This window comes from Anneissia japonica, unplaced genomic scaffold, assembly GCF_011630105.1.
Source record: "Anneissia japonica isolate Jap-2015-1 unplaced genomic scaffold, ASM1163010v1 scaffold287835_len3118868_cov185, whole genome shotgun sequence".
NCBI lineage: Eukaryota > Metazoa > Echinodermata > Crinoidea > Comatulida > Comatulidae > Anneissia > Anneissia japonica.
In genome coordinates, this window is record NW_022737223.1 from 1,110,119 (window position 1) to 1,122,043 (window position 11,925).

General features: G+C 31.8%; 1 protein-coding gene across 1 annotated transcript in view; it reads left to right on the top strand.

Annotated features, from left to right (window-relative positions):
* The window catches only part of LOC117117139 (uncharacterized protein KIAA1755 homolog), a 64,532-nt gene that overhangs the window by 27,211 nt on the left and 25,396 nt on the right, over positions 1–11,925 (top strand). Inside the window, exon 3 of the mRNA XM_033261346.1 lies at positions 11,167–11,791. Coding sequence (XP_033117237.1) covers positions 11,167–11,791 — 625 coding nt within the window. The remainder of the gene's footprint in view (positions 1–11,166; positions 11,792–11,925) is intronic.

Consider the following 11,925-nt stretch of genomic DNA (forward strand, 5'->3'; position numbering starts at 1 on the left):
GGCTCATGACCATTGGGCTCAGTGCCCGGCTTAAGGCTGTCAAAATTACCAGGTGACACTTGCGGCTGCTAGCAGTGGGACACTACAGGGGCCACTGCTTGCTAGAGACCTTTGTCCCCTGCTGAATCCAATTTTTATCTCTGACTGCACTTTAAAAAAAAAATCATTCACCATCTGTACTTCAAATTAGATTCTTACTATAGTTAATGAAAAAGCTATTTATTCCTTTATGTTGTACTTTATGAGTGTTTCAAACAGTTTTCATGCCTGTTATAGGCATACTAATTCTAAGCATAATTAACTAAACACATGGTAGAATTAATATGCGTGAATATTGAATGCAATATTTATTAAATGACCTTCCTCCTTCATTGAAGATATCCGGGAAACTTTAATCGATAATAAAACCGACATTAAATTGATTACACAAAATCTTTAAAAGCCAGTGTTTTAGACTTCCTCATATCAATTTACGCAAATACAGTATATACTAGTTATGAAAATGATGAAATAACAAATGCTAAAAAGTAATTAGGGAGAGCATTCAGAAATCCTTTTATAAGGATAACAATATTCCAAATTGTGTACGTACTCCTTAATTTATTTTTAAAGTTCAAATGTATAGTTGGTCCTTTTGAAAATTGAAGTAATTACTGGAGATGACAATCTTAGACTCAAAATTTGAGTAGAAATTTAGGGGGCCCTCCTTGAATCCGCCACATTCTATATCAAAAAACATCTCTAAACCTATTCAAGTTAATATCATCTGACTGTGAATGATATATGGGCCTACTAAGATAAAAATAACAATAAATACCGGTATAGAAAAAAGATTTTCGTTAAGAATTTGATGTTTCCGCTATCCTATACAATGATACAATATGCATTTCTATCATAGCCATTGAAAACATTAATTATCTTCAGTCTAGTTGGCAGGCATCTGCATCCTGGCCTAGGTTTGATAGAGTTCATGTGGAATACGGAACGCTGCTAGGTTTTAATTATCGATACTATGTAATCATTGATACTTGAAAATGTTTTGTTTTAATTCAAGGTAAAAAAAATCACAAAAAGAAAGAGAAATTGTAATGAACAACATTCAATCTTCGCGAGTAATAACGATAATCTATTGTCCTTGAATTGTATACCGGTGCATTGATCAACTCAGGGCCGAATTGTTTGTGTATTACAAGTTCAAGTATAGATGTGGGGCGTGCTTTGTTATTATTAAACATTAAAACATCAAAATGTAATGATATCTAGAAATCGAGAAGATTATTAAATGGCTAGTGGTCAGATTAAATAATGCATCGGTCAGTATTCCTAGAGGTCCGATTTCTCTGGTCAGTGAGCAGAATACTAAATGGTTTGAGAATGCAGGACTTACGATTTCATTCATGTATTACATTCTCATTCAAGCATATGTCACTCTAATATAGGATGGCAGTAAAATATAAGACCTTTATAATCTACATTAATTTATTTTTCAGTCTCTTTATAGGAGTCTGTTATTAATATTGTGAATAAAATCCTATAGATCACAGGAATCAAACCCACACTCTCAATTTTAGAAAGTCCGGCACTTTCTACCAGGTGGTCATGATCATAGTTTTTGTTAGCATATCACAAGTTTAAAAATGCAATCTGATTTTGGATTTTTGGCTTTGTGTGTTTAAAGCTAGGGACGCACTGCGATGATGGTCATCGGTCGACATGATTCCACTGGGAATGCTATGTGACGGGGCATGCACACTGTATTGTGTTTAATGACGGCACATTCAGTCTGCCAACTATCTTGTCCCCTCAAGCATCCATTTTCTCTGCCTCACCAAATTTTTATTTTTTTTAAATTTCCTTTATTTTGCAAAATGTACACAAATGGCTAACTCGCATCAGTAAAATTCCTCTCTCGATCATTTGTGTTTGGGGATACATAGGCTATGGTATGAATCATGTCTAGTGCTTCTTTTATTTGCTTTCAATGTGTGTACTTGGTAAAAGTGAGAAAGTAGTAACTGTTTCTCATCGATTATCTTGGATTTGCCATCTCGGAGGGAAAAAAAATGCCCTCATTCTCTTTTTTTCAAAATATTAGGACAAGAAACTACTTTTTTTTTATTTGGCCTAAGAAATTCAAAATCAAATTGGAAATTTATTTTGCTCGTAAAATTTTAAAATGATAAAAAGTATGTAAAATACAACAGACAAAAAAAAGGCATTTTCACTAAGAATGTACTAGTAATACTAAATTAAAATTTAAGAACAAAAATATTAAAAATACATTTACTTATTGTTGATATTTCTTGTACATATTGTTCAAACAAAAGAATATATTTTTTATATAATTAGTAATTTTTGCATTGTGGTTTTTACATTGTCATGGACTCTATTACTTTGACCTATTCTCTTCTGTTAGGCTTACTGTAAATGTCAAAATTATATATTGTTTTATTGGTTGGTTGATTGATTGATTGATTGATTGATTTATTGATTTATTGAGCTTATTTAGTTCTGGTAGGCCTACAGTACATGTTGACAATTGTGGTTTTTACATTGTCATGGACTCTATTACTTTGACCTATTCTCTTCTGTTGGCTTACTGTAAATGTCAAAAGTATATATATTGTTTTATTGGTTGGTTGGTTGGTAGATTGATTGATTGATTGATTGATTGATTGATTTATTGAGCTTATTTAGTTCTGGTAGGCCTACAGTACATGTTGACATCTGATACCCCATCAGATCAAAAACTTCTGCCCTAGCGCAGGAATTTGAAAAAACATATGTTTTCATGACCTCCAGACCCTTCTTCTGCTCCTACTTTGCCAATATTACCCCACAGGTCTTGGACCAAGCCCTTACACACAGCTTACCGTCATAGCAACGACCTCTGACTTGCATTATTTTATCAAGTACTGTGTACAGAGTTTTGGTTTGGATGCTAAGGACATGCATTCAGCGTTGTTTCCTGGTTATTGTCATTAGAAGGCAGTACTGGCCTGGATTTAGTTTCAATTATTTATTGTTTATAATCTACATAAAGGTGTAGATTATATGCTACCTCATTTTGGCCTAGATAACTTTTTTATCATTGCATATGCAGACAGCAGTAAGTAGGCACATTTTTCTTTCGTTGTTTTATATACAGATATCATATACTATATTCACCATATATTATTTTTTGATTTTTGCAATTCTTAGTTAAATAAAAGTTAAATTAATTTGATAGCTGCGACATTAATTCAATACTAGGTTTGCTGAAAGCTAAATTAATCTTTGACAAAGGAAAATTATTGTAGGGGCTATATTTAACTATAAGGAGCTTTACATTTGCGCAACGACTTGACTCTAGACCGGATTTACTCATCTGTGATCGTCCTACGTTCTCTACACAACATTTGTGCCAAGCTGCGTCCTAGAATTCAGACAACAAGAACTCGGTGTTCTCGCATGCGCAAATGACTTCTTGAGGTCATTACGTACTAGGTCCTACCGTCTTTGTGCTATCGAAAGCTCCCATGTATAACTCTGAAATCCAATGTTGTTTACACTGCTGCTTTTTATTTTTATTATTACTTATTTTTATTAACTTATCTATTTGACACAATTGTTATTGTGCTCATTGCATCAAAAATTATGATCTCATGTTTGTATTTTCTCTGAGTTCTGAGTACACATTTTGTTTAATTATGAACTATAATTATGCAACCTATTTTATGTTTTCTCTGTTTTAAATAGGATGTGATATATAATTTAATGTATAATTAGTAAAAGCTTGGAGAAAAAGTGTTTCCTAGAAGGTTATTTACATCTTAGTCTCACTCGGGAGTCTCACATTAACACAGTTGGTAAAGTAGCCGTAGGATAATGAAATGTGCTTTGGATATTCTAATGGAGATCATGAAGAAAATATTTTCCTCTCAAAGAAATAGAATTATATTTAAAATTGTTAGTGTGCCATTGAGAGCATTCTTGTTTGGGCTAATATTTCTGATTAGTGTTTATTCACACAGTTATTTTTTTTTTATTGTTCAGTAACTTTTATATTTACCTTCTTCCTTTATTATTAGGCCTTGTTTTTAAATGTCAAAATTATATTTATATTGGTTAATTGTTATTCGATTGATTGAGTGATATATTAATTGAGTTTATTGCATGAATGATAGTGGAAATAAATTAATATTTGAATGATAATAAATGAATGAATTGATAAATAATGAATGTATAAATAAATGAATAAATACATTTATTAATTAATGTAAATGAACGAAGAAATTAACGAAAAAGTGCACTAATGAGGTACTATATAATATATTTATTTTAAATTTAATTTATTTTATTTTAAATTGCAAGTACATGTCCATATTTTAAACATCTTATGAAAATCAAATGCCATATTGTATCCTGTAAAAAAAAAATCATAGGAAAGTATATTTTGCAGTAATTAGCATATCAATAGATAACTGCCTTGGAGGAACTAACAACAGTCTGAGATTCTTGCAAGATGGATTTGAACTTATGACTTTGGCAGCGTGGCTCGTGCTCCGTCCTTGACTTAGCTTAGGAGCCGCGGTGCTTCTATCATTGGGGTGGATGTATAGATTAACTATTTTCATACTTTCTCACAGATTATTCATGAATGAATGTGAATAGCCTAGCTCGAGCTGCATCCTGGTTTTTATATATCCTTATTGCATATCTAGGAGTCCTGAATTGGCGCGATAAGGGACGCTAGGTCGCAAAATACGGTGATTTTTAACTACGTATGTACCCCTAGAGATGCCACGGTTATGCTACATTAATAAATACGATAAATTAAATTTTTTTTCAAAATATCCTATAGTATTTCAGATTAATAGCAGTGCAAAAGCAGCATGTGGCGTTATATGTATTTTTTTAATTGCATGGGTGTAATACACAGAATCATTGATACAAACCATGACGTGTAATTTAATCATAAAAATAATATTATTATGATAATAGTAAAACTTTGAACATAATTTGAACATTTATAATGTGCTCTTACATTGATCCAACAATATGCAAAATTATGTTTTACAGTGCAATACAGGCAGATTTCTACTATACAAAATTAATTTTACATATAGTTTTAGAATAAACAAATTAAAATGTTTAAGAATATTTTGAACATAAACACACATATTGAATAAATTGTCTGTACTCAATAAACAAGACAATACCATTTTTGGTCTTGGAGTTCATGCACGAGTAATGTTGCTTTAGAAGTTGCTTTAGTGTACAAATTTGTGTTTGAAAGTTCAGGGTTCCAGTTTTAGCATACTCGGGCATGAGTATATAAAATTAGCAACAAATGTAGTTTTTGCATTGCGCATTCAAGCCCTCCAAATTATTCTAGGATGCTTCATGCATAAGCCTATCCACGGAAAAAGTGATATTAAAGAGCGGCCGAAATACGAAAGGAGACAGTTGTCACTCATGAGTTGTGCTTGAAATTGCACAGATTCATCCTAGCATATAAGAGCATTGAAATATATAATGCTTAATTGCTTTTTATAGTTGGCTCACTAAGCATTTTTTATTGAGCAATCAATTAAAAATATCTATTAGAAGTGGCTTATTTTCAGATATGTATACCGTTGGTCTAATCACTCATTGTCCTACTGTTAGTTTATTTTCATCTTCTTCAGGTGCGTAGCCAGGTTCCTCCAAGGGGGGGGGAGGGGGTGGGGCTCTGGGCGTGTGGTCCAGGTGCGAAGCCCCAGTGGGTTCAGCGAAGCACCCAAAGCCAGATTTTTGTGTTTTATGGGTCTAAATAATGCTATAAAAGCAGTTGTTTTGCAAAAGGGCTGCAGCAAAACATTCCGTCTGAGTGTGGGTGTGTCTGCAGTAAATTAGTTGGGTTGATGACTTGTTAAGAAAATTTAAGAATGGGGAATTCTCCAGATAAGAGAGCGGTTTGACAAAATCATAAAAACTCCCCTGGCTATGGGCCTATTCCTCCTATGTTTCTTTCCCCTAGACTTTCAACTTTTCATCTTCTTCCTACTTTTCCTTTCCTAACTTTACATTTTCTTAATTGTCATCTTTTTTTCTTTCTTTCTCTCTCCATATACTTGCTCCTCTTCATTTTCTCTTTTATACTCTTCATTTTCTCTTCCTCTTGTTCATCAGTGTTCTCCCATCCTGTAGGACTACTCTTTATCTTCCTATTTCTGATCCTTTTCTGCTGGTTTTTCTTACTTTTCCATGCCCTTGAATAGTTATGTAATAGCCTACAGTATACATGGTATTTAACATTATAAGCCAACATATTTCCAAGTACTGCACCACAATTTTATACTTTTTTTACCTTGAAGTGTAATTATTATTCTTTAGCTTCCAAGAAGCAGTTAAGGTATTATCTATAGCTGTACTCTCAAAATTTACTGTTTTGCCTCTAAATGAACTGTTAACCCCTGCACATAAAAAGCAACCCTTGATATTAACTGTTAAATTTGAGCTATAATAATTGCCAATTATATGCTGCTGGGTCTTTCTGTGAAATTCTCTGTTATTACAATATGAAATTGAAAGTTTGGTAGGAATTATAATCAGATGGACCATACAAAATCCAGGGACGTTGAAATCAAATGATAAATATAATGAATCAGATGCCCAGTAAATTTGTTATTTATGATTCACATTATTTTTTATATATTTAAGGATTGATTTTATGTGCTGTACTGTAGATTAATATCTCCTTATTGAAGCTATTTTGCCATCAACCAGAACCAAACTGACAATCCTGTAATTTTAGGATAGGCACATTAATTCCTAAGTCACAATTCCAGTCCTTTAGTCCTCTTAGAGTTTGGTGGGTACATTGGATATGACCAAAACTTTATTTACACCTTTAATTTGCCAATCAAAGGTAAAGATAGTTCAGTATGTCTACATTTTAAACTAACATTAGAGAAATCATGGAAACATGATTATAGATATGTGGAATTACTATTATTTCCATATATAAACATAAACAAATATGAATGATAAAAAATGATTTTAAGTTGTATTTGTAAAAATGGACCAAGGATTGCTGCAAGTGAAATACCTAAAGCCCAACACAGACTATCAAATTTTGTTCGACAAAAACTTGTGACTTGCCTAAATATATGGTCATAATGACATCACATTATGACCATATATAGGCACATAATGACTATATATGGGCATACAGCAGTGTGGATAGAGCATCAACAACAACAACTATTGCGTGATTGCACTATTAATGTTCGTGATGAAATGGCTTAAATTTCTGATGATTAATTGTTATGTTGATCCATTGTTTTTTTCCTGTTGGAAAAACAAGTGATCAATGTTCTACACGTTTATGTCTGTTGGCTGTAAACAACTATCCAGAACCAGAAACATTTGATTCATTTCCTTTAATATATTATCCTATTGTACAACCAGCGTTATAATTAATAGTACCTATAGGTTAGTTAGATGCATATTTACGCTCCTTCATACTGAAAACAAGCAATTATCTTAGGGCATTCTTATATACTAATATACACAATGCCATAGCCAGCTATTGGAACAGTCCCACACAAATTTTCTAATGGGTCCACAAATAATGGGTCCACATTTTTAAAAATGGGTCTGAATTTCTGATATTTTGCCAAATATGTGAAAACCTTTTAGAAAATGGGTCCAGATTTTTCTATAAAATGGTTCCAACTTATAGAAAATGGGTCCACATTATTTGGATTTACGCGCAAAGTTGGTCCACTCTGATATTGTCTCTTGCAGTTTAAAAATCATGGCTACAGCATTGAGTTTAGGATATCATATGTACTATGACTGTTCATCATTTACTCCTTAATGTTCCATCTTTAGCATCTATTGTTTTTGATGATGGAGAGCAGTTCGCTGTTTGTGTTCATGCCTATTCTTTGCTCCTTTCAAGACTGTAATTTTACTTTGCCGAAAAATTATTATTATTATTATTGTTATTCATTCATTCATTTAATCCATCAATCATTTAATTTATTCATTTATCTACTTATTAGATTTGTCATTCTTTCATTCAGTTGGTTATTTATTTATCTATTTCAAACTATTGTTAACAGGAATGCTTTGTTCCCACTTACAGACGAAAATTGCATAGAATAAACATCTAAAATTTACGTATAAAACATTCATCCAATCATTTATTCATTCATCCAATCAATCATTCATTTACTCAAATATTCATTTATTCATCTGTATATTCAATCAATCATTCATCAAATTCAAGCAAATTTTATATTCACATAATAAAAAGAATAATAATAATAATAATAATAATATTAATAATAGTAAGGTAATAATAATAGCTTACATAGAATAATACTGAGATAATTAATAAATTATCTCAATGTATTTTTTCAAAAAAAAAGTCATCATATCAGTTTAAGAAAAGTAAAATAATCATGTGTAACTAGTTGTTTGACCCTGAAACGGCTTCTTTTATTATCTGATCACCTCATCAAGACACTACCAGCTGATTGCAAAGGTAGGAGGTAGCATGCCGGATGTCGTAGCTCTATGATACTGTGCTATCATAGGCTGCGTTTGTGGTTTTTAACTTCCTGAATATTCGACCTCTCGTCATAGATTCTGTGAATCACTATCTACTCTAACTCATTTTGTTGGAGATCTTCTGTGAGCAGTAAGTCTGAGCGATTCTTCTCACTGGTTCTACAATTTCCTTGGGTAATTAACGGTATAAACTCATTTTGAATCATCACAATAGTAATTATTTTAATTAAGTTATTTCATTTTCTTTATTTTTCAGGAACAAAATTTACTTATGAACTTTTCTTTATTCTTCTTATGTTTGACATTCAGCATCAAACTTGAATAACTACTTCATAGTTTTTGTTTCTTTTATTTATGTACTTTTTTATATTCAATTATATTTAGATTGTTAATTTACTTTATATGATATGTACTTTTTAGAACTTCTTTTTTTTTTTTTTTTAACTAATGTATTGCTAAGTATGTTTTTTAATGAAATAGTGGTTTGTAATTATTTTTCAGAATACTTATTTTTTTTCAATATTAGATATTGGGATGTTACAATTAATTTATATAAGTAATATGGAATTTTGTTTGGTAAAAAGTTTTGTTTTTAATATTAGGGAAATAGTATAAGATGGGGTATATAGAAAAAGCTAAAGGTAGTATAATTTTTATAATAATAACTAGCTAAAGGTAGTATAATTTTTAATTTCAAACACCTAAATTTTCGCAATGTTAGCCAAGAAGAAAAAAAAATAAACACATCCTAATCAGTGACCTCGGTCTACAATTGTTACGGTACTATTATGTCGCTAAGCATTATGGGGGTTTTATAATAAGAGTCATTGACCTAAAAGGTTAAATTTTGAATTTTACCTTAGTAATTTTTCTCATTTTATAGTATACAAAATACTATCAGTACATTTTTTGTAATATGTTTTTGTTTGTGAACATAAATAGTTCAGGTAAATACCGCCATTACAAAGCAGATACTATGATTTAAGTTTTGGGAATCTTTTCCGCCTTTAATTTTTGGTAAACAGTGCAGGAAAGGTCTTGGTCGTGTCTAAGTAGGTAAGTATCTAAGGGGTTATTTTTCGTATTAGATGGGTGGTTTTGATTGTTTTCTGTTTCCCTGTTATCGTTGTTATTATTTAGTATGTTTGTACGTACATTAAAGTGCGTAGGCATATATTTTGGTAGGCCTATATTGTTAAATACCATAAAACTATGAAGATTAGCAGGTAAAAGAACAGGTGTAAAACATCATTGGAATAATGTTAATTTAATGAGCTATTTTTAAGTTCAGCGGGTTAAGTTTTTTTGTAACAATTGATTGGAGAGAAACCCTGCTTAGCAATTGGCTCTATCAATGTATTCATGTCATGAAATATGTATGTTTAATGGGAGATTATAGTTCATGCACTATCAAGCCTGATATTCTTCAGGATTTTAACCAGCATCTTTGAAACTGAGATGAGTCATAAGATGGTTTGAGGATTCATTGTTGGCAAAGAAAATTTAATAAGATTAAAAGTTGTTTTCATCGGATACAATAAAAATTTGATGGTTTATGTTTTTCTTACTGGACTTTGTTGTTTGTGTTCTTTATTTGTTTTTGAAAAAATTAATTGGTTTTTTTTTTTACAAAATCCTAAATTCCTTGTAATATTGATATCTCTTCATGGTAAAGAAATTTTTTACTTGCGACGTTTTCGATAGATCGCACCTATTCTTCATCAGGCACTGACTAGAATATTGTTGCTTGTCACCGTTTCTATTGTCAATTGGATGTGGGTCAATGTCTTGTGCCTGTGATGACTGGATGCTCCCGGGGCCCCTGGGAATCATAGGAAAATACTGTATACTACTGTATGTTGTTGCATTATTATTTTTTTATCACTTATGATATTGTTGATGTTATATTTTTTTTTTTTAGATACACATTATTATTTTTTAATTTAAGTTTATTGTCGATTTGTAGCTAATTTGCTGATTATGTACAGTTTTATGTTTAATATTATTTATCAATATTGTTAAATTATATTAATAATATTATGCATTATTATGACCATACATATAAATAAATCTTATCTAAATACGGTGAAACAGAGTGTTGCACGCATTATTTACGTTAATTTGTTGGCTGAATTCTCTTTTTTTATGAACAAGGTAAACGGGTACTGTATATCGCTGATGGTTGATATCGTCATGGAAATTTAAGAGATAGAAAAATAATACAATATACAGTATATTGATTGATTTTCTGATAAACAACAAATAGTTGTTTTTTAATAATATCATTCGTTTATGATTACAGAAACACAATAAGACAAGTGTTGGGAGGTTCATGTACTTGTTGTAATTAATAATACATTCGAGCAGAATTTGATATAGATTACAGACAGATATGTTATAACGGTGTTCGGTTTGGAAAGAACTATTCGTGCTCATTAAACATGGTACGGCCCTCTCTTTGTGCGATTACTTCCACGCATTAGCTCACTCCATCTGTTACAATCTATGCAAACATCAGGCCTAGGTAACTTTCCCAATAATTCAGGATATTCATTATATATTTTACCTGATCTCTATGTAGATATCTAATTTCTGTCTATTTTTTTTTTCGCTTCGCTATAGCAAAATCTACGACAGTTGCCATGTGATGAGGGTTGGCCGCTTTGCCATGATGGGAACATTATAATTCATCTTTGCGAACTAGCGTGCAAGAATTTAAGGCCTGGGGATTTTTATTTTTACGTGAAAGAAGCCAGTGAAAATACGCTGCTTGTGTCTTTAAAATACTACATAAATCAAGAGGCATATGATATACTTTTACCACCGGATTTATTTGATTACGTTTTCACTATGGAGTGGATGGAGAGTGTAAATGCTAATATTCCAACACGTGCAGAATCAAACACAAACTTAGAAAAACTTGTTGTTGGGAACGAAAACGGACTTAAACGCCTTGATTGGAAGGATGTTGTGTCTCCCTCAACCCTTGAACGAAGGTCGAATAGAAAATCAAAAATTCCACGGCCAAAATTAACAGAAAATTCTGCACCACCCTCACCAAAATTAAACAGTAAAATTCCACGACCAAAAGCACAGGTGGTCGATGGCCACGTGAAGGTGCAAAGAAGTGAATCGCTGACAACGCTGAAGCCACAAAGCCCAAAGCGGTATGGAAGTTTACAAAGGAACAGTCAGGATAGATTATCGTCACGGTTACCAAGAAGGGATGGATCATTAAGTCGAAGTGGTAAGCACAAACTTAGATTTTCGTTTTTTAAATTTAAATGATCCTGCATTATCAATCAACATTCATTTAGTATTGCTGAATTTGGTAACATTTCATTGTGCAGATCTATTTCCAAAATTCTGAAATCGGTGTGG